This window comes from Myxocyprinus asiaticus, chromosome 14, assembly GCF_019703515.2.
Source record: "Myxocyprinus asiaticus isolate MX2 ecotype Aquarium Trade chromosome 14, UBuf_Myxa_2, whole genome shotgun sequence".
Lineage (NCBI taxonomy): Eukaryota > Metazoa > Chordata > Actinopteri > Cypriniformes > Catostomidae > Myxocyprinus > Myxocyprinus asiaticus.
In genome coordinates, this window is record NC_059357.1 from 36,743,251 (window position 1) to 36,768,372 (window position 25,122).

The following is a 25,122-nucleotide window of genomic DNA, read 5'->3' on the forward strand; positions in this document are numbered from 1 at the left end:
AATAAAAATCATACAAATGTATGATATGACTATGGGGTGCCGTTTGTAAAATAAAACGTGTTACAAAAAGATTAAACGCTTATTTACGTAAATCTGGCCAAATTGAGCAGATTTTGTTGTTAAATCTGACAAAATTGAACCAGTTTTTGTAAGATGTTTTATTTTACCCCATGCATGAACACTTTTAAGAGTTGGTAAAATGAATTTGTTCTGTGAGACAAATAATGGTGATGAAATGAAGTACAACTTTTGCTATACTTATGTTGCCTTTAAAAAATAAGCCTTTATAAATAATTTATTGTAAATTATTTTAAATTAAACACTTGATTGTTATAATAAAAAAGAATAATTGTATAAAACATTTAATTAATTACATAAAAATAATTACATTTAAAATAATAATTTTTGGACCTCATTATAAAAATGATAAAAAGGTATGGCATGACCCATTTAATGGTTGATTAAATGAATTTGGTCTGTGAGACAATGGTGATAAAATGAATTACAACCTTTGCAATACTTATTTTGTTAATAGAAAAATTAAGCCTTTATAGATAATTTAATGTGATAATTAAACCATAATTATATAAAAATAAGTAAATGAATTACATTTAAATAATTTAATTTAAAATAATTATAAGTGGACCTCATAATAAAATGATAAAAATGTATGACATGACCCCTTTAATAGTTGATAAAATGAATTTGATCTGTTAGACAAAAAATGGTGATGAAATTCAATCAACCTTTGTAAAATGTATTTTGTAAAAAGTAAATAAATAAGCCTTTATAAATAATTTATAAATAATGTACAGTAATTTTTTATATTAAAATTTTAAATGTAATAATTAAAAAATAGTTACATTAAAAACAATGTAATTAGCTACATTTAAATAATTACATTTAAAAATAATTAAATTATAATTACATTATAAAAAAGGTATGAAAATACCCCTTTAAGAGTTGGTCAAATGAATTTTAAATATTAAATGTAATAATTAAAAAATAGTTATATGATTATAAGGAAAATCACAGGCTTAAACCCTCATATGCAAAGTAAGGCATTACAACAACACTGCAATCCTGACCTAGAGGGCACTGCTCCATCAACTTTCTCATACACACTCTTTACTCAGCACACATTCATATTTAACCATTCAATTCTCTGTCCCCGTTTCATTCGTACCACTGCATCACCAGCTAACCTCCCTATAACCTCTTCTTAAAGCCTACATGTTCTGAAAAAAATGAATTATGTAACTTTATCACAGTCTACCTTTCTTTCCTGTTTTTTGATTTGCTGTCTTGTACTCTGTAAGCTAAAATCCAAAATGTTTAAATAAGTCAGTGTTTTGGAAACTTGCAAGCATTCAGATACCCAAAGCAACCCAATTTCCTCTTTTTTCTTCTTGTTTTTCATCTCACACAACATTTTTCTCTGTTATGCGACTACAGATGGGCACTTAATTCCACAAACATGGTGCTGGTTTGCAGATTCCCCTACACAAGTTTGCAGAGAACCAGCACAATTATTGGTGGAAAAGATGAACCCTCTTTGGAGAACCAGAGGAGTGTGGGCCCTTATGCTGGGGTTAAATTGGGGGTTTTGTAGGTGGGGGAATCCTAATCTGAAGAACTGTTGGTGGTCCTGTAGCCTTAGTAGCATAAGCACTCTTTTAAATTAAGACATTTCACAAAAAGAAGTTTGTTAGGTGTAAAAATTATAAATCAATGGATGTGTAGGACAAAGTATTTGGACACTTTCTGGTTGTCAGACTTTGAGAAACATTTTCAAAGTTATTGTGAAGAACTACACCTGTGGTTACTCTGTTAAGACACCATGAATTTGAGGGGAACTAACTTCATACATCCAGAGAATCACCATGACACCAGTTTGTTAAAAGTATTTGCAAAAATGGCTCAGAAAATTGAAATTAGTTTGAGAAAATGCCCAGCATCATTTATTTGCAAATGATGCAAATAGATGCACATGCAATGACAGTCACAAATTTTGAAGTGTGACTTAAATGCCCAAATGCTTTTTTGGTCCACTGTAAATATCACGACTATGCCCTTATATGCATATAATCCGTATTGTTTGAATGATAGATTAGATCTTACGAATAGCCACACTGCACCACTGTGAGTCTCCTTTGTAGTTTGCATGTAGAGGACATTCAAACAGCACAGGTTAAGCTGAGCTGCACCTGGGTCTCTCTGCAGTCAAGAGTGTGTTAATAGTATCATCTATTGCATTGTCTTTCATCAGAATGCAGCCGTGACATCCACACACTCCACATTCCTCTCCTCTAGGCATCTAGGTGTGAGACTCCCACGTATGCTGTGAGTTCACTATAGAGGCAGGGACGTCCAAGGTTGTCTCTGACATTGGGGTATTAAGGACAGCTGAAGATTTAATATCTATTTTCTTTCTTACTCTATTATTTGCCCTCGCATCCTCCTAGTGCCCCATTTCCATATCGAAGAATGCTGAACTGGCACTATGCAACCTTGAGAAGAAGAAATATCTCCAACTTGCCTCAAAATGTGATCTCAGTGATTTCAACTTTGGCATGATTGTTAGTGCCCGACGGGCTGGTTTGAGTAATTCTGTAACTGCTGATCTCCTGGGATTTTCACACAACAGTCTCTAGAGTTTTCTCAGAATGGAGATGGAAATGCCTTGTTGATGAGAGAGGTCAACGGAGAATGGCCAGACTGGTTTGAGTTGATAGAAAGGCTATCATCCAGTAGCATCTTAAACGTTGCTCTGGTTATTCTGAAATGCCAAAGCCTGGCATCAAAATAACTGGCTACTATTTCCTCCCAGAACTACCTGACATGCATTTGCTCCCAGACATTAGGCTAAATGATAGCAAACATGTTTGTCAAAGCGTTTTGTCTTTATTTTGTCTTTATTTGCAAATTGTTTTCACAATATTCTGATTTTTCACTCAAATTAAATTTGCAACATGGATGAAAACAAAGCAGTTGAGATGAATGGGAATGCAACCAAATAGCTTTCTCCAGATATTATGGACTTTCTTCTTGACAATGGCCATCAAATACAACATTTTTGGAAGGATAAAATCTTCTAAGATCTCCCAGAAGTGTTTCTGTGTAAAACAAAATGATGCTGGTTTAATTAAATAATTATAATTATAATTATATTTATTTATCACACATTATACATTTGCACATATACAGTGAAATTCTTTTTTTTCACATATCCCAGCTAAGCTGGGGTCAGAGTGCAGGGTCAGTAGAACTACTTTCTAGTGTCATTGCATAAAGATTGTAATCTGTTCACAATAAGTGAACTTACAAGCACACTAGTACACTGATAACTACCAAAAATCTGCTTAATAAAAAAATCAGATAATGCCAAAAAAAAAAAAAAACCAAAAAAAAAAAAAATGCTGGTAGAGCATGGCAATGGCAAGATCATGGGTTTGATTCACAGGGAACCCAAACTGAAAAAATGTATACCTTGAATGCACTGTAAGTCACTTAGGATAAAATAAAATTGCCAAAATGCTTAAATGTAATTTAGATATTACTCAATAATATTAAAAAAAAATGTTTGTTTAGAGTCCTTAATAGGCATGCACATGAGATTATCATCTTGGATTCAGTTGGCAGGCTGTACTTTTTGGTTTATAACTTTTTGGTGTGTGTGGTTTTCTTTCGAAAAATCTATTGAATTTTTCTCTTCAGTTTCTTCCTAGAACTATCATAACCAAAATCTGTTTTCACATGTTAAACCACCCCCAGTTTACGATGGTTATGGGATTTTATGGGAGCATTTTTATTGTTTGCATTCTCAAGCATCTTATTGTTGAACATTAGTATTTTTGTCCTGCCTGGAAGCCCAGCCTCTCTATACACCGATCAGTTTGAGTATTTCTGTAACTGCTGATCTCCTGGGATTTTCACGCACAACAGTCTCTAGAATTTACTCAGAATGGTGCCAAAAACAAAAAACATCCAGTGAGGGGCAGTTCTGTGGATGGAAATGCCTTGTTGATGAGAGAGGTCAACAGAGAATGGCCAGAGTGGATCGAACTGACAAAGTCTACGGTAACTCAGATAACCGCTCTGTACAATTGTGGTGAGAAGAATATCATCTCAGAATGCTATTCTGAGATGCGAGTTGGCACTGTTTTGGCAGCACGAAGGGGACCTACACAATATAATAGGCAGGTGGTTTTAATGTTGTGGCTGATTGGTGTATGATTGGGCAAGCTCTCAAATGGGCTGGAATTTGCACAAAATTGGCCAATAATTGAAACAGTGATGTACGCAACTGATAGATGAAATATAAAACCACTGCTGTCAAACACAGAGTGCTTGGCAGTCAGAGAAACAGATGTAGTTATTTTTAATCTGTCATTAAACATTCATTTTAGCTTCGATAATCCTAGCTTTTGACTGTTGAAATTTTTGAATATTACTAAAACAGTTTTGAGTGAACTCCAAAAAATAAAAAAGTCTGTGCTTCCCTTCACTGTAAAAAAAAAAAAAAAACAAAACAAAAAAAAAAACTGCCAGCTGTGGTTGCTAGTATAATTATGTAAACAACACAGAAAAAAACTTTACTGAACAACCTGTCAATTTTAGTTTAAAACTGTTGTTTTACAGTATATTTTACAGTGCAGTACCATTGTTTATATTGTTAAATGATAAACTTAATATATTAATCTTTGAAACTGTATAATAGTCTTATAATAGAGCCCGACCATTATGGGATTTATGAGACCGATACCGGTTTTAAAGAGGGAAAATTCACCGATTACCGATATGGTGACCGATATAGTTAATTTTTGAGCTGGAATGAAAACAGACCTTTTCTGCGTGGATTTTTCACCGATTTTGCACCGATATGACTATGCAAAGGTACTTAGAAGGCTGCTTTCTTAAACAAATATTTTTATCAAAGAATATTTGACATTATTATTATACATTGTCTACAAATTATAGAAATGAACACTGAGAAAATAAAGAATAATTAAAAATACAATAAATAGCTTAAAAAACATCAGTACTGTTAGTATAAGTCAATTGCTGACCATTTAAATAAATAATTTATATAAATAAAATAAATAGCTAAATAAACATTAGTATTACTGTTTAGTATCAGTCAAATGCTGACCATTAAAATAAATAAAAATAAAATAAATTACTAAATATACATCAGTACTATATGTTTAGTATGTCAATTGCTGACCATCTAAATAAATAAAAATAAAATAAATTAGTAAATATTCATCAGTACTGTTTAGTATCAGTCAAATGCTGACCATTAAAATAAAATTAAATAAAAATACAATAAATAGCTAAATAAACATCAGTATTACTGTTTAGTATCAGTCAAATGCTGACCATTTAAATAAAGAATAAATAAAAAATACAATAAATAGCTTAATAAACATCAGTACTCTATGTTTAGTATGAGTCAAATGCTGACCATTAAAATAAAGAATTAATAAAAATAAAATAAATAGCTTAATTAACATCAGTACTGTATGTTTAGTATCAGTCAAATGCTGACCATTAAAATAAAGAATAAATAAAAATAAAATAAATAGCTAAATAAACATCAGTACTGTTTAGTATCAGTCAAATGCTGACCATTAAAATAAAGAATAAATAAAAATAAAATAAATAGCTAAATAAACATCAGTACTGTATGTTTAGTATCAGTCAAATGCTGACCATTAAAATAAAGAATAAATAAAAATAAAATATATAGCTAAATATACATCAGTACTGTATGTTTATTATAAGTCAATTACTGACCATTAAAATAAAGAATAAATAAAAATAAAATAAATAGCTAAATATACATCAGTAATGTATGTTTAGTATCAGTCAAATGCTGACCATTAAAATAAATAAAAATAAAATAAATTACTAAATATACATCAGTACTGTTTAGTATCAGTCAAATGCTGACCATTAAAATAAAGAATAAATAAAAATACAATAAATAGCTAAATAAACATCAGTACTGTTTAGTATCAGTCAAATGCTGACCATTAAAATAAAGAATAAATAAAAATAAAATAAATAGCTAAATAAACATCAGTACTGTATGTTTAGTATCAGTCAAATGCTGACCATTAAAATAAATAAAAATAAAATAAATTACTAAATATACATCAGTACTGTTTAGTATCAGTCAAATGCTGACCATTAAAATAAAGAATAAATAAAAATACAATAAATAGCTAAATAAACATCAGTACTGTTTAGTATCAGTCAAATGCTGACCATTAAAATAAAGAATAAATAAAAATAAAATAAATAGCTAAATAAACATCAGTACTGTATGTTTAGTATCAGTCAAATGCTGACCATTAAAATAAATAAAAATAAAATAAATTACTAAATATACATCAGTACTGTTTAGTATCAGTCAAATGCTGACCATTAAAATAAAGAATAAATAAAAATAAAATAAATAGCTAAATAAACATTAGTACTGTTTATTATCAGTCAAATGCTGACCATAAAAATAAAGAATAAATAAAAATAAAATATATAGCTAAATATACATCAGTACTGTATGTTTATTATAAGTCAATTACTGACCATTAAAATAAAGAATAAATAAAAATAAAATAAATAGCTAAATATACATCAGTACTGTATGTTTAGTATCAGTCAAATGCTGACCATTAAAATAAAGAATAAATAAAAATAAAATAAATAGCTAAATAAACATTAGTACTGTTTATTATCAGTCAAATGCTGACCATAAAAATAAAGAATAAATAAAAATAAAATATATAGCTAAATATACATCAGTACTGTATGTTTATAAGTCAATTACTGACCATTAAAATAAAGAATAAATAAAAATAAAATAAATAGCTAAATATACATCAGTACTGTATGTTTAGTATCAGTCAAATGCTGACCATTAAAATAAATAAAAATAAAATAAATTACTAAATATACATCAGTACTGTTTAGTATCTGTCAAATGCTGACCATTTAAAAAAAGAATAAATAAAAATAAAATAAATAGCTAAATAAACATCAGTATTACTGTTTAGTATCAGTCAAATGCTGACCATTTAAATAAAGAATAAATAAAAATAAAACAAATAGCTAAATAAACATCAGTACTGTATGTTTAGTATCAGTCAAATGCTGACCATTTAAATAAAGAATAAATTAAAATAAAATAAATAGCTTAATAAACAACAGTACTCTATGTTTAGTATCAGTCAAATGCTGACCATTAAAATAAAGAATTAATAAAAATAAAATAAATAGCTAAATAAACATTAGCACTGTTTAGTAACAGTCAAATGCTGACTATATTAATACTGCCGAGTCAAGATAAACAGATAAGCAGCGGTGTTACACTGTATTCTGCTATACAAGTTCAGGAGAAACTTTCAACGGTGGAAAACCAGACTTTTAAATATTACATTTTATAAATGACATGACTGAAATTGTTCGGTTGAAGGGGGTATCAAACTGTGAATTCTGAACAAAACAGTTTGGTGAATATATGTTTACACATAAGCTTCCACTCAGCAGACAAGCAATTAAAGTAGCTACGTGGTTAGCTATAAGCTCGTTGTCACGGCGAGTAAAAGATGGACCAACATTGCGTCTCACCAACTAGGTAACAGCGTAGCGTGAAATCAACACTCAACAGACACAATCCACCACCGCACTGTTGTCTACTGAGCTGCAAAAAGATGCTCTGATGTTTACCTTTCAATCTGTTACATTACTTACTGCACTGACAAACTATAGCTGGCTAACAGCAAACAGACATGAGTGACATGGTTGCCAGGGACAGGGTTAACGTTATATTAGGTATATTGAAAAGGGAAAATGATGGGGTCATTGTTTATTAACTTTCCAATATGTATTTCACAAACTAGTTAGCAACTTACCATGAAGACACCGCTTAACTCCACCCTGTCTTGCAGAGCCACCGTCAGCTCAGCTCTGTAAACAATGGAGTCAGAGCGTGCTCTGCTGGACAAACTACGTAATGACACCAATTCTAAAGCATTATTTTCTGCATTATATGTTCTGAAAAAAAGTTTTCATGTTTGCGCATATCGGTAAACATATATGCCGATACTGATATATCAGTGAAAAGCTAATATTGTCCGACCGATATATCGGTCGGGCACTACTTTATAATGCATTGTTAATCACCATAGTAATTACAGAAAGGCACATGATAACATGAAGTTCATCACTAGAAAAAAACATGTAGAGACAGTGCTCAGTGTTACGCACACAAACACTAAACACCACCAGGGTAACACATTTGAAATTAAAATTATGCAATAAACAATAACTAAACTACATCAAATATATACTGAACACCCCAATGTAGATAAGTGATATTAAAAATAAAAAGAAGCATAACTATTCCCATAAAATATAATTGAAATGTAATAGGTCACAGGGAATACTGGGAATGCCCGATTACAGTTTTTTACTGTAATTTTTACAATAATTTACCACAAAAAGTACATGTACTCTCTTGTTAAACATAATATATATTTTTACCGTTAATTAAAAATGTAACGGTAAAATTATGGACATTTTTACAGTGTATGCTTGAAAAGCACCAGCCACCATTGATGTCAACATAGTACATAACCTCTTTTATTGTAAAAGAGCAATCATATTTTATTGCCCCTTTAATTCCGTATCTCTCTGTCCTGCTGCTATAGTCATCTCAGCTCTGATCTTCTGTGTACTCTTACACTGCAGGTGAGACAAACTGTGTGTTTAGCAGACAGTGAGATGGTTGAATCTGAAGGGGAAACCTGATGTTAAAGCATCAGTAGAACTGTGATGTCATTATGAAAGGCGGAGGCTGAGGAGAGATTTCACAAAAAGCAATGTGCATTTCCAACATGACAGGTCAGCCAGCCAGGCTGTTACCATGGAGATGCAGGAGTGGGTTGGAGAAATGCCTTCGTACACTCAACATGTTGCTGTGTCTTTGCATTTGTGGTGTTTTGTATACATGCTCCAGTGCTCCTAGTCCTGGGTGACATTGGCTCTGTTCCCTAGGAGGCAGCTGCCCACTGTATGTAAGCAATAGTAAGTAAGACTTGCTAGGTTTTGGAACAGAGCCCTTCAGATGTTTTGTTTTCCTGTATTTGTGTGTTTATACCTTTTGTCACATGTCTTTTTCTGCTCAGAGGCATTGACCTAACAATCTTCATGACCCCTCTCAGACATCATGTGTGGAAAATGGTGTTCAAAGCCACATGTGTCAGCATATCAGAAGAAAAGAGACTTCCTGCATTTCAGGACATATGGCCATTGTGTTAAAGTGTTATGTTTTGCTGATCAGGATGTGCGGTGTTGCCATGTCCTCTTATTGTAAATGACTTTGGGCTGTTTTTTTTAATAAAGTCGCTTATAAATATAATATGTGGTTATGAGTTGCTTTTTTCCAGAATACAGTCGTGTATTTGTGCTTGCTAGTGCTTGGCACCCATAAGACAATAAATTATGGTTGATTACTTTAGCGGTTGTCAAATATCCTGACCTGCATTTCGAGCTGCACTTTACTGTACATTCATTAACCGTGCATATGCAAGTACTTGTGCGTAAAAACCTGTGTGAACGTTTTTTAATGCAGAAATCATGATTCATTGGTAAGTTTACACTTACCATATTTTCCAGAAATTAAGTCCCACCTGGTTAAAATTGCATTGTTGAAAGAAAAAAAAGCACAGATAAGTCACACCCATGTAAAAGTCGCACTGACAGCCTGACAGAGGTTTCATGAAGTCCCTTTCAAGGCAAGTCAGTCCACCCGCCGACCATCTTGGGAATGCTCCCGGGCAGCTATTTTCTATTGACACAAGTGGCATAAAAGTACAGCTCCTAACTACTTGAATGGGGAAAGACCGAAATCTCCATAACGGTTGGTCAAGGTTATGATCAAAGAACATATTTCAAATCAGCAGTTAAATCTGACTACAATGGTTACAAATTGTGCTTCTTTAGTTCAGATCACCCTAGAAAGCACTATTTTTCAGGCTGGTCCAGCTAATGCGCATTGATAATCAATTGGTAATTGAATCTTTTACACATAAGACAGGTCTTCCGTTTCTGCGTCCACCATATTGACCATTCCAATTTCTCCCAATAAATTTGATAAAGTGCTCTGTCTCAACCTGAACAGTTTTTGGCGGCAGCCATTAGGACTAAGGAGTTGCCAAATTCCCTTCAGCCACTCAGCATATAAAGCCGTTCCATGAAGATTACCTCAAGAGAGCATCATATCACGTTGTATTTTGGCTCGTTTTAATCAGAGCATCTGCTGTTGATCAAGGAAATTTCTGAAATTTGCATATTTTTGCTATGCACTAATTGTCCGGTTCACTGAATGAATGTTTTTACTGATGAAACATCATTTTGTGGGGATGTGAGGAGTTGATTCAGAGACTATTTAACAGAGACAGGTCACTTCTATTAAAATGAATGGGAGAAATTGGAACGCCCAACGGTCAACGGATGAAGAAAGGAAGTCCCGCCTTACAGGTAAAAGAGCCAATCACCTTTTAGATACAGACATCACCTGTCAATCAACTCAAAAACATGCATTAGCTATACAAGCCAAGATTGTTTTTTTTGTTTTTTGTTTTTTTTTAACGTAATCTGAGGCAAAGAAGCACAATGTATAATTTAAGTGTTGTCAGATTTTACTGTGGATTTGAAATATGTTTTTTGATCGTAATCTTGACCAACCATTTTTGAAATTTCCCCATTCAAGTAGATAGAAGCTGTACTTTCTGTACTGTACTTGGCTAGAAATAGCTTCCCAAGAGCGTTCCAAAGATGGCCACCAGTGGACTGACTTGCTAGAAAGACTTTGGTTGTGTGTGGCAGCGGTACAGAGTACTGGTAATCCTGTTTGTTTGCACAGTTATGTTATTGTGGACAGAATATTTAAACTGGTTGCATAAAATATTTTGTATAGGCAAAATACTCTTAAAACTACCGTCTCTTTGACTGATTTTTTCATCTGTCTGTGTGTAAGCATGTGTTTTGGTGTGCAGTGTATTGAATTATGTATAAATTAGTATATGTCACTCTGCACTAAAAGTCACAGGGCATTTTGGATGACAAAAAACCAACAAATAAAAAAACTGTAAATGTACTCTATAAAACGAGAACAAACAATGTTTTTATTGATCACCATTGGTAGTTTCCTTTTTGTCCCATCATTTTTGCCTTTTTCAGCCTCTCCCCTTTTCCAATGATGCACAATGCTCTCAGTGCACACTTTTTTCTTTTACCACTTAGATGTGTGCGTATGAGAAAGATATTTATTCATTGATTTAGACTGCCAATTGTATACGTGAAATGTTTTTTAAAAATAATATAATAATAATAAATAAAATCTTTGCAGCAACATGCGATTTAGCCATGTTTAATTTGTTTTATGTAGAGTTATGCTACTATAAATCCGATAAATTATGAAATCAGTGGCAAGTGGCTTATTATGGACTTGTTTTGTCTAGCATGATCTGGCAACACTCGTGCATGCTCTTTTCAGTGCTTGCATGACAGAACTAAGAGAGAGCATATGCTAAACATGTGTCTTTGTGTAAGCGCTCTTTCACATTGGCCCTCTCCCTTGCTGACAGGAGATTTTCAGTGAAAGTCAGATTAAATCTCAGAAAATGTGACACCTGGCACTTCGGTGTCCTCGACATCCGTAATGACACAGTGTGAAAAGGCCTAAATGCTGCTGGCTTGAGTCCCATCGATTCTGCCTTCACTCATTAGCATACAGCCAATCAAACTGCTGAGAGTCAATCTAAAAGTGGGTAGTTGATGAATAACATGTCCATGGACATTTTTCTATTTATTAACATCAACATTTTAGGTTAAAATTATGTTGTAACACGGTTCAAATGGGCAAGGAGGAGGCAGGAACCGGCTGAACAGTCAAAGTAATATTTAATGAAACAAAAAGACACAAACACACACAGCAGCTGTGTGTGGGTCTCTCTCATGAACTGACGCATCCGGCTATATTTAACCCTCTCCTCGGCTGATTAGCCCCTCCTTTCCTCCTCATCGCACTCCTCCCTCCTTTGCCTCAGGCGGCATGACATATATCCCCCCCCTCCCACCTCCTTTCTGGGGGGGGGGGGCATTGCCCTCTAGAGCTGGGGAGGGGGACAAGGGGAGAGGGAAAAGGCAAGGCGGAGCGACAGTGAGAGAGAGAGGGGAGAGAGAGAGAAAAAAACTTGCTCATCGGTTCCCAGACACGCCGTCACCTGTTCCTCGACCACTCCTCCACCCTCTGGTGGACAACAGCCACTCCTCCCCGGGTGGACCGGAGCGAGTCCTCAGACCTCTGGCGGATGGAACGCCCCTCCGCGTTCTGGTGGCCGGTAGCGAGCCCCTCCTCCCCTCGCAGACGGCGGCCGTTCCCCCGCATCTAGGCGACCGGCAGCGACTCCTCCGTGCCCTTTGGGCGGACGGCAGTGGCGAGGACTCCACGACAGCGCATCCCTCCTCCTTCCCGGGCTTCGGCACCAATGTAACAAGGTTTCAAATGGGCAAGGAGGAGGTGGGAACTGGCTGAGCAGTCATAGTAATATAATAATGAAACAAAAAGACACAAAACACAAACACACACATGGCAGCTGCGTGTGGCTCTCTCTCTCTCGAACTGCCGCATCCGGCTGCATTTATCCCTCCTCCTCATCACATAGGTGTTTTATTTTTAATCACATTTTTGCTGTCACTGTTTAAATGGTGAAAGTAGAGGTGGGTAGTATGACCAAAAAATAATTGTTTCTTCATATTCATTAGCAAACAGCCAATCAAACTGCAGAGCTCATTTGCATAGCCACACATTTCCTGAATTTTTTTATATGGCTCTTATCTTTTACTTCATTAACTGATAAAAGTTTGCAATTTAATTTAATCAAAACAAGCGAGTTAAGGCTTGTTGTTGTGGGGTTTTTAAACCTACATTGCCAGACAAAATTCATCATGCAGATTGTGTCTTTGTGATTCACTGCAACAAGTAAAGCAGATTTAGCTTTCATTAGGACACATTTCATCATGTTCCTTCACGGGCAAGTGATCTTTTCAAATCTGATGTTCAAATTACTGACAACAGTCACATTCACTGTGTGTTATTAAACATTTAAATAACCTGTCTTATTGTCTTATCAACTGCTAATGGCTTACAATAATCTCTCCCTTCATAAAGACGAAGGCTGAGCTCGGAATGGCATACTACCATACTACTCTGACTATTCCTGCCATGTAAAGATATGTTCAGAATAACGTACTATCAGGGTCGTATAGGCATAAGCAGTATAAACAGCTTAGGACACCCAAGCCACCAGGGAGCCTCGGGGGGCTTTCAAATGTTTTTTATTGACTCAGTATTGAGACTGCCAGTATCTATTTTGATTTCCAAGATGATAACTGAATTAAACATGCAACATGGTGAGGTCATGTGACAAAAATTTAGCATACTACTGTTTGCAATTCCCTAACAAAAAGTCTAAACTAGCTGCAAATAAAAAAACTCTTTATTTTCACATGCAAATGAGCTTTTGATTCGCCGCAAAGTTTGCAGCTCTTTGCCAGTAGTGGTGAACCTCCGGCAAACCTTTGGCAACAATGGAAAATTTGCTGCAAGTTTGCAAAGAGAATAATGTATAATCTTTTCTCTGTAATGCTCATGCGTTTATTTTAAATGCTTATTTTAGGCAAATCTGCCTTCATTTTCCTTAAATTGGTAAGAGACCCTTATACGGTGATGTCTGAGGTTTGGAGTCCAGTAACAGTCAGTTTTTGATAATGATTGTCTGTCTATGCACTGCAGGTGGCTCCCCACTGAGTGAACTGTCATGGCCGTCCTCTCTGGCAGTAGTGGCTGTCTCCTTCTCTGGTCTTTTTACATTCGTCTTCCTCATGCTGGCCTGCCTGTGCTGCAAGAAGGGGGACATCAGCTTCAAGGTGAGCGCTCATTCCTCATTAGTTATTTCATCCATCAAAACAACCTTCCAAATTAGAGGATGATGAGAAAAGAATATCTTCTGTGCCTCACCCTAATTTTTTATAGGCTCATCACTCAGTTTACTGTGTTTTTACCACAACCTGTTATCAGCTTTGTTTGATGTCACCTGTTTTAATTACTTAGAAGTATCATGTCAATCAGCCTGTTAAGTTTGATTTGTCCGTATAGTCATGTATGAATGTACCCAGAGGAACATTTTATTGCTTAAAGTTTGTTCTCTCATAGCTCAGTCTGTAATTTCAGCGCAACTAGCGTCACCAAATGGAATTGCAAAAATAATGGACATTTTGAAATAGTTTTCCCAGGGGGCCTGGGTAGCTCAGCAAGTAAAGATGCTGACTAGCACACCTGGAGTCGTAAGTTCAAATCCAGGGCGTGCTGAGTGACTCCACTCAGGCTTCCTAAGCAACCAATTAGCCCGGTTGCTAGGGTGGGTAGAGTTGGGTTAACCTCCTCATGGTCGCTATAATGTGGTTCTAGCTTTCGGTGGGGCATGTGGTGAGTTGTGCATGGATGCCACAGAGAATAGCGTGAAGCCTCCACACGCTCTAGGTCTCCGCGGTAACGCGCTCAACAAACCACGTGATAAGGTGCGTGGATTGACGGTCTCAGACGCAGAGACAACTGCAATCCTTCCTTCACCACCCAGATTGAGGCGAGTCACTATGCCACCACGAGGACTTAGAGCACATTGGGAATTAGGCATTCCAAGTTGGGGAGAAAAGGGGAGAAAATCCCCTCCAAAAAAAGAAATAGGTTTCCCAAACACTTCCGCCATCTTCCATTGGATAACAAACAGATAGTGCCGCCCCAAATTCACACCATTAGTTGAACCATTGTTAATGGTCAGGATGCTCAAACAAACAGAGCAATATTTAGATAGTGCCACAGAGCCCCGGTGTTTACACCTTTAGGGGAAATTAATCTAGAAATGGCTTTTTTACAGTAATTGTCATAGCATATTCAGCTGGGACAGTTGAAAATATTTTAACCTAGAAAATAATATTAGCATTTCAATGATACTTAAAGTATCAACTCTGATGTTTCTCCTACAATTCAGTAGGATGAATAAAAATAGACACACATTAGACAGTTGTTGGCTTACATTTAGGGTATAACTTCTGAGAGGTTTGAGACATTGTTGAGATCTCTTCTGAAATTCTAGAGGAGACCAATGTGAGAAGATTACTAGGGTCTTTTTAACAAAAAACAAAAAACAAAAAAATCAAAGCAAAAATCTCCTTTTGTTCTGTAAGTAGTCTTATTTATGTCTAAGAGAAACAAATGAGTTAATAAAGAGATTTCATTTGTGAATTTCAATTGTGGATTTATTTATGATTTTGTTTGTAGGATAAACCAAGTCTACAACTGAGTTGTAACACAGAATATTTACCTTCTCATTCAAGTTTAATCTGTCATAAAAATAAATAAAAATAATTGTATTAAATGAATGAAAGAAATTGGATCACCCAATATGGCGGATTTAAAAAAAGATCAGTATGCATATTCATATTAGCATCCTGTCTCTGTTTGGGAAATTTGAAGGACGTAGTCCACATTGATGAGAAATTATTAAAGAGCATCAGTTTTGGGGGGTAATTTTTCATTTTCTTACTCCTCTTTCATGGTAAATAAATAATTATTCCTGACTGACCTATTTGGGACATGCTAGGATGTAAGGTCACTGAGAAAATCAGGCAAACATGCAAGATGGTCAAAGGGGGACAGATGTAACACTGTGTTAAAACTTTAAGAAAAATGGTAGCAAATGCTCCTAGAGTTTTGTTAGCTTTTATTCATTTAGAAAGCTTAGATTAGTAAGCCAGACAAATAAATGAATGAATTAAGTGATAGAAAGCCAAACAGACAGACATACATGATAGATAGGTAGGTAGGTAGGTAGGTAAGTAGGTAGAAACAGAGAGACAGACAGACAGACAGACAGAAAGGTATCACTTTGTATTCAAATAAATGGGAGAAATTGAAACACCCAATATGGCAGGTATAGGAAAGGAAGTCCATCCTTACAAGTTAAAAAGCCAATCATCCTTTAAGATACATGTTTTTGGTTACTGTATAAAATGAAATACTCTCAACAAGTGGGTCTACTAAATGTGATAATTAAGAAACTAACTGTTCTGCATTAGATGGCTTTTAATTTTCATAGAATTTCTTTATAAAGAATGGCAGAGTAAACACTGCACATGTCTGGGACATGGGGATTTTCTGCTTAGGTGGTCTTTCCTGTTTGCACAGCAAGAACAAAAATTAGAGGGAACATTTGATGTTTGACAGAAAATATGAACAGATGGGAACATAAGGAAAAGTCATTATCAAATTTTGTTTTGCCGCACACAGTTGAGGATTAATGTATCAGAATAAGCAGACTGTGTGGTGCAGTGTGCCTCCACATTCACAGCAGCAGTGGAAGTGTGACACACAATAAAAAAACACTGCAGCACACATACCCTCAGCACACAGTCACTTAATATACCCCCTATAATGCAAAGCCTTTTTACTGTTTGCTTTTAATAGGATTGTCTGCTCCAAGTGAGTGTGTTTGAGTGGGTAGATGGTTTGTCTATGTCTGTCTCACACTGGGCTGTTTGTGGCAGACTGTGAAGGTGGTTCTAGTCCAAGGTGTCACCGTGGTGCAGATAATTACAATGTCATTTGGTATTCTGTAGATATCACAGGGATGCCATCCTGTGGAAAGTCTGTCCATGTTTTTATGAGCGTTCAGACAAAAAAACAAAGCTGACCACTGCAGACTGATCTGGAGAAAACACAGGCTTTTGTGGAGTCTTGTGAAGAAAAGATATACAGGTAGAGTCTGTTCCAAAACCTAGCGTGCTGTCTCGCTGCCTACATAGCCACCTTCTATGGCAGCATCCTAACTGAAATAGAACCTCATTATGGGGAGATTTGGAATGCTCTACAAAGGCAGCAAATCCACATGCCGTTCAATTAAAGCTCCTTACGTGCAGTGCATGTAAGACTATACTCGCTGATTTCAATACAGGTGATGCAAGATGAATGGCACTAATACACTCACACCTACTATTCGTGTGATTATTTAATCAGCCAATTGTGTAGCAGCAGTGCAATGCATAAAATCATGCATATACAGATCAGGAGCTTCAGTTAATGTTAACATCAACCATCAGAATGGTGAAAAAATGTGATCTCAGTGATTTCGACCGTGGCAAGATTGTTGGTGCCAGACAGGCTAGTTTGAGTATTTCTGTAACTGCTGATCTCATGGGATTTTCACACACAACAGTCTATAGAATTTACTCAGAATGGTGCCAAAAACAAAAAACATCCAGTGAACGGCAGTTCTGTTGACGGAAACACCTTGTTGATGAGAGAGGTCAATGGAGAATGGCCAGACTGATTGGAGCTGACAGAAAGGCTACGGTAACTCAGATAACCTTTCTGTACAATTGTAGTGAGCAGAATAGCATCCCAGAATGCATAACACGTCAAACCTTGAGGCGGATGGGCTACAACAGCAAAAGACCATGTCAGGCACTTATTAGGACCATAGTGTGCTAAAAAAGTGCTCAGTGAGTGTATATTGGGTACAGTACTTTGTTTTGTATAATTTCAAACCATTTTTATCTTCACTTCTTGGCACTGGATGGGTTACATACTGTAAGTGTATGTATAAGCACCATTTCTCTCACTTTGTCCACTATTTTTTCACTGAGATCATCATTACATCATTTTAAGCTCTTATACTCGGTGCGGCCCAGTATCGGGCCGAGAGAGGGTATATATATATATATATACACACACACACACACACACACACACACACACGTACCGTATATATACAGTTGTGCTCAAAAGTTTGCATAACCTGGCAGAAATTGTGAAATTTTGGCATGGATTTTGAAAATATGACTGGTCATGCAAAAAACTGTCTTTTATTTAAGGATAGTGATCATATGAAGCCATTTATTATCACATAGTTGTTTGGCTCCTTTTTAAATCATAATGATAACAGAAATCACCCAAATGGCAAAAGTTTACATACCCTTGAATGTCTGGCCTTGTTACAGACACACAAGGTGACACACACAGGTTTAAATGACAATTAAAGGTTAATTTCCCACACCTGTGGCTTGTTAAATTGCAATTAGTGTCTGTGTATAAATAGTCAATGAGTTTGTTAGCTCTCACGTGGATGCACTGAGCAGGCTAGATACTGAGCCATGAGGAGCAGAAAAGAACTGTCAAAAAATTGCCAATTCTCCAAGGGTATGCAAACTTTTGAGCACAACTGTAAATATATATAAATACGTATACCGTAATATATATATATATATATATATATATATATATATATATATATATATATATATATATTATGGTATTACTCAACAACCACTTGCTTGATCTGCACAAAATAGGTGTAGTTTTAAAGCATAGACTCTCATCTTTACAATGAATATAGCTGATCTGACCAATTCTCAATGAGACTGAACTGTTTCATTTTCATAATTCACAAATTTGCAATAACAACAATCATATTTAGAACCAGTAAAAAGATCAAAAGATCACACAGCCATCTTGAGGTCTTGATTAGTTGAATATAACAAGCAAATTTGTTTCACTCAGAGACTGAACTACAGTGAGTATTAGCTTGTGAAATGCACATATGATAAACAGAAAAAAAACAGAGTCATCGTCACATTTTGGTTTATAACTTCACAAAAAATTAATATGATATAAAAAGTGGCATATCACAAATTACAGCAAACGGCTCCGACTGAAACAAACCCACACTCGATGTAATAGGGTAAGTAGATCCTGAAATATTCCTCAGAGAGTGTCATAACAAGCTATGGTGGCTAATCGCTAATGCCGTCTTTGTGGCGACGGTTTCTCTTGGATTGATTCACTGAAACACGATACTTCATGTCATAGATGTGCCAGATTGTCCTCATTGGCTGTATAGAAAGTGTTAGAATACATATTTGGAATGTCCCCTTGTCCCACGTGTGGTAAACAGACCCAGAGCGCACATACACAGACTGTGCACAAGAGGGTGCTCAATGCACATTTTTCAGAGTTGGAATAGGAAGCCAAAGTGATCTGAAATGTATGATTATGGACTTAGTTCACATAATTTTAAGTATTTTTATATTTTTTGAGATTGTTATTCTGCTTTATTGTTCAATAAAACTTGCTTGGAGATGTTTTTTGGACACTTTGATAAATAAAAGTCCACCGTGGGAACCTTGATTCCATATTCAATATCTTTGGATTGCATTGTACTATTAAAAAAATTTTTTTTCCTGGTATAGTTGACATGTTGGAGAAAAACACCCAAGTTAATTTAATGACCTTCCATACATACTGCTAAAAGATATAATGTCAAACAAAAAGTGTATTTTTAGTGTTCATGTTTTGTTTTGTTTTTCTCAGCAGTGTTATATCATGAAAGTCTCTGAGCATGATCAAAATATATTTTCTTCAAATTTTGAAAGGTTTCCTAAAAAATTGTTTATTTATTTTTTTATTATTATTATTATTTTTTTTTTTTTTTGAGTTATAAACTCTTACTTTTGAGTATGCCATTTAAGCATTAAATCCTTAAAAATGCCTTCAGGGTGTAAGGGGTTAAATCAATGCCAAATCTCATTTGTGTTGAGATCTTTGGACTGACATCAAAACATCATTGGTTCTTATGCATGTCATAACCAAATGTGATGCACCAGTTGAAATATGCTGAATAGAGAGTGAGATTTAAGATCTGGCAACAGATTTTCAGAGTAATGACTTAAATTTTGGTGAATCATATGGCGAGCTGGACAGGCGTAATAACTATGAGCTGCATGAATATAATAACAAATTCTGTTTTTGTGTTTTCTGTTGAATGGATGTGGCTTAATGGATTAGTGATGTCCAACATTGAGAGCATCATATCTAAGTTCAAAAATCTGTCTAGTTTGTGCTAACAGGTTTGTGATTGATGCCATGTCTCTTATAGACACAATGACAGAGTGAACAAGATGGACAGGAAATCTATGAGCTCCAAGTATAGAATAGAGAGGAGCAGGCCAGCTTCTTATCTTATTTTCTTCTCCTAACCATGCAGAAAGAACAAGAGGAACCAACAGCTGACTTAGCCTGCCTTAGAAAAAAAAACAAAAAAAACATAAAACTGCCTAAACTGGTTTGCTGGTCTCCCAGCAATGTCAAACTTGTCTGTTTCCTGGTTTTAGAGTGGTTTTGGACACTTACAGCTGTCTGACCAGCTAATCCCAATCTTGTCTAAGATTAGAAGACCAGCTAGACCAGAAAAAAAAAAAAAAAAAAAATTTCAGTAGTGTAATAATCTAATTCCACTTTCAATGATGCCTAACAACAAAGTTTTGATAGGCCCCTTGTGAATAAAAAGATACTACGGTCTCCTCTCTTTCAAATATGTCCTGTAAGCACTTCAGTATTGCATCCATAATGCATGAATAACAGATATGAAATACTTAAAGCACTATGGGAATTAGGAAAATAAATTACTCTGCACCCTCAGGTGGTACTAAGTGATATTGCATTGATTTGTCTCAGGGCCAAGCCTTTCGTATTGTTAAACTCCCTATTAGCAGGATTTCAGCATAGATTTTTTTTTTAAATTGGAAAATTAGATTACATTTTACAGGTGGAAACTTATGCAACTTCATACTCAACCTTTCTGTTGGAGTACCTTTTGAAAATATACAGTGGCCTTTATAAAGTATTTGGATGCTTAAGCCACACTTAAACACGTATTAATGACTGTATCATATAACAAAATATCAAATCGAGAAGCCCTCTTTTAAAGCAAAATATTTCACAATATGTGATTAAGTTAGGTTTAAAATGATAAAACAGTGGTTCTAATGTTCACTTTCTGGTCACCAGTACTCTGTTAGGACATCTATGTGAACCTGAGGAGAATTGACTTCAAACATCCACTGAAAATCACATTGTTGGTTAAAAGAAATTGCAAAAATGGCTCCAAAAATTAAGTTAGTTCTGAGCACTGAGAAAAGTGCTACCAAGAGTTTGCAGATGCCACTTGGTTTAATATTTTGTTATTATTGCAGTGAAATTCAGACATTTGTAAGTGGCCTAAAGGCGCAGTTCACCCAAAAATGAAAATTCTCTCATCATTTACTCTCCTGCCATCCAAGATGTGTACGACTTTCTTTCTTCTGCAGAACACAAATGAAGATTTTTAGAAGAATATTTCAGCTCTGTAGGTCCATATAATGCAAGTGAATGGTGACCAAAACTTTAAAGCTCCAAAATGCACATAAAGCAGTGTAAAAGTAATCCATATTACTTCAGTGGTTAAATCCATGTCTTCAGAAATTATTTGATAGGTGTGGGTGAGAAACAGATCCATATTTAAGTCCTTTTTTACTATAAATTCTCCTCCTTGCCCAGTAGGAGGCAATATACACAAAGAATGTGAATCACCAAAAACCAAAAAATAATGTGAAATTGAAAACTAATGCGGAGATTTATAGGAATAAAATACCTAAATACTGATCTGTTTCGCACCCACACCCATCATATCACTTTTGAAAATATGGAGTCTTATGGATTATTTTTGTGCTGCCTTTATGTGCTTTGTGGACCTTCAAAAGTTTGGTACTATTAGCTTGTTTTGTGAGGACCTACAGAGTTTAAATATTCTTCTAAAAATCTTTGTGTTCTGCTGAAAAAAAACAAAAAAAAAAACAAAAACAAGTCATACACATTTGGGATGCCTTTAGGGTGAGTAAATGATGAGAGAATTTTCATTTTTGGGTGAAGTGTCCAAATATGTTTGGTGCCACTCCTGTTTTCTTCAGAGAACAATTGTGACATAAAAAAATAAAATAAAAATAGTTACGAGAGGTTTTAATACCACTAGAGCAGATAAGAGATGTTGTCCATTGTATTCAGGCATATGAAGAAGATGAATATATAGATGCAGACTGAAATATACCTGTATACAGTTGAAGTCAGAAGTTTACATACACTTAGGTTGAAGTAATTAAAACTCATTTTTAACCACTCCACAGATATTAGCAAACTATAGTTTTGGCAAGTCATTTAGGACATCTACTTTGTGCATGACATGAGAAATTTTTCCAACAATTGTTTACAGACAGATTGTTTCACTTTTAATTGACTATATCTCAGTTCCAATGGGTCAGAAGTTTACATACACTAAGTTAACTGTGCCTTTATGCAGCTTGGAAAAATCCAGAAAATAATGTCAAGACTTTAGACAATTAGTCAATTAGCTTCTGATAGGAGGTGTACTGAATTGGAGGTGTACCTGTGGATGTATTTTAAGGCCTACCTTCAAAATCAGTGTCTCTTTGCTTGACATCATGGGAAAATCAAAAGAAATCAGCCAAGACCTCAAAGTCTGGTTCATCCTTGGGAGCAATTTCCAAACGCCTGAATGTTCCACGTTCATCTGTACAAACAATAGTACACAACTATAAACACCATGGGACCATGCAGCCATCATACCGCTCAGGAAGGAGACACATTCTGTCTCCTAGAGATGAACGTAGTTTGGTGTGAAAAGTGCAAATCAATCCCAGAACAACAGCAAAGGACCTTGTGAAGAAGCTGGAGGAAACAGGTACACAAGTATCTATATCCACAGTAAAATGAGTCGAATAGATGGCATCATGAGGAAGGAAAATGATGTGGATATATTGAAGCAAAATCTCAAGACATCAGCCAGGAAGCTTGGTCGCAAATGGATCTTCCAAATAGACAGTCACCCCATGCATACCTCCAAAGTTGTGGCAAAATGGCTTGAGGACAACAAAGTATTGGAGTGGCCATCACAAAGCCCTGACCTCAATCTGATAGAAAATTTGTGGGCAGAACTGAAAAAGCATGTGCGAGCAAGGAGGCCTACAAACCTGACTCAGTTACACCAGTTCTGTCTGGAGGAATGGGCCGAAATTCCAGCAATTTATTGTGAGAAGCTTGTGGACCTAAAACGTTTGACCCAAGTGAAACAATTTAAAGGCAATGTTACCAAATACTAATAAAGTGTATGTAAACTTCTGATCCACTGGGAATGTGATTAAAGAAATAAAAGCTGAAATAAATAATTCTCTCTACTATTATTCTGACATTTCGCATTCTTAAAATAAAGTAGTGATCCTAACTGACCTAAGACAGGGAATGTTTTCTACAATTAAATGTCAGGAACTATGAAAAACTGAGTTAAAATGTATTTGGCTAAGATGTATGTAAACTTCTGACTTCAACTGTAGGTAAAGAATTAAAGAATTTGCTCCATTTTAATTCATGAGTTGACATTTGATTTGATTTGATTTGACCACGGTCAACTGAATTCTGAATTGGAATGACAGGACAGGGAAATTACTGAATACTACAGATCCCCAAAACAGATGCTCAAGTCCCAAACAATAGTAGTCAGAATGTGGCCATACAGGACAACATCTGGATGAGCTATGGGAATGGAAAAAGTTATGGGTCGAAGCAGATGGATTCAAGTACAGTAAATCTACATCAAGAAAACAGTGACATCCAAGGGACATAAAGTGATATATTGTAAATATATTATCCAGCATTAAACAAATGGAAATCTAAACAAAGTGTGGGCTAAATTAAAAAGCTACAATGACTTCTCAAATTAGACTAATTATTTGGAGAATGGAGCATTAGCCCCACTTTCTGCTTTGCAACTCCCCTCACTCCCACATAATCTTTTCTCATATTGCCATCACAAATCAGTTATCTTTGCAGTTATACTAGCATCTTAAAATCCTGCACCTCTAATCCAAGCTATTAGACAGTCATTCAAATTCAAAGCTGTCTTCCTAAAGATTGTGCTTGCCAGCCGTAAAAGCAGAATCCATTGGGGCGCATGCAAAACTCAATTCATTTTTTTTTACTCCGACTTGACTGTTTTTTTTTTTGTTTTTTTTTACTTACTTGCTTTTTATTATTTTTAAGGGTTAGACCTAATATACAAATGGAAATTTGCCCTTACAATCTCCAGAAATTGATTAAAAAAATATTTATGCAGTAATCACAAGCGACTGAGATTGGTGCATCCTGAACAGTCCTGGGAAAAGTGACTGCCATTTATATTCAGCTTCCAGACCGGTCGGACAATATTTTATACCTGAATAATGAAACTGAGAAACTTTAATGGTCATTAAAATGAAAATAAAAACATAGTATAAAGTAAAAGTAGTTTTTATGAGGTAAAATTGCCCAAATGTTGGTCGGGACATATCCGATTTTCTGAAAGTTGGTAGAGACATTTACCTATCATCCCTATTTCAACTGTGAAATAGAAACTGTATACCTTTGGTTGTACACTATTATGCATAGTGTGTACTGTGTATGTGCATATTGCATTTTTGTATTTTTTATATAATCTTTTTGCTTTGCTGGTGTTGCACCATATTTTCCCTCGAGGCATCAATAAACTTACTTAAGTTTTATCTGCAAACATGCATTGACAAAAGAAACCATCACAGGGATTTTTATTTTATTCGATATACAGTATATTATGTGTAAAGCAATAGTGCATGAAGTAATAACTCTACATGGTACATCTGAATTTTCTTGCTTGTGTCTGAATTGTTTCATTGATTCTCAATGCTTTTGTTCCTTGCAGGAGTTTGAAAATACAGAGGGGGAAGAGTGCCAAGCTGACCTTTCCACTTTAGCCTCTCCCAGCTCTCAGAACGACCCTGAGGTTTACATCCTGCCCCTCACAGAGGTCTCACACCCTCTGTCCAAGCAGCCACGCAAATCATGTAAGAATCTTCCCTTAGACCTTCTATTAATGTGCTTTTATATCCAAGTATGCAGTGATTATAGAAATTTTCTAAGCAAAAGGTTCACCCAAAAATGAAAATTGCGTTTCATAATTTACTCCGTTCCAAACCTGTAAGATTTACTTTCTTCTGTAGGACAAAAAAAGAGAGGTTTTGAAGAATGTGCCTACTGCTCTTTCACCTGAAATGAAAGTCAATGGGGACTGGTGATGTCGGGTTCCAGAATGACAA

The 25,122-nt window shown here is 35.4% G+C and overlaps 1 protein-coding gene across 3 annotated transcripts in view; it reads left to right on the forward strand.

The window, feature by feature from the left end:
* Positions 1-25,122, forward strand: part of LOC127451709 (serine/threonine-protein kinase LMTK1-like) — a 71,096-nt gene that overhangs the window by 18,479 nt on the left and 27,495 nt on the right. For all 3 annotated transcript variants that reach the window (XM_051716600.1, XM_051716601.1, XM_051716602.1), the window contains exons 2-3: positions 13,868-14,001; positions 24,729-24,870. In XM_051716600.1, coding sequence (XP_051572560.1) covers positions 13,868-14,001; positions 24,729-24,870 — 276 coding nt within the window. The remainder of the gene's footprint in view (positions 1-13,867; positions 14,002-24,728; positions 24,871-25,122) is intronic.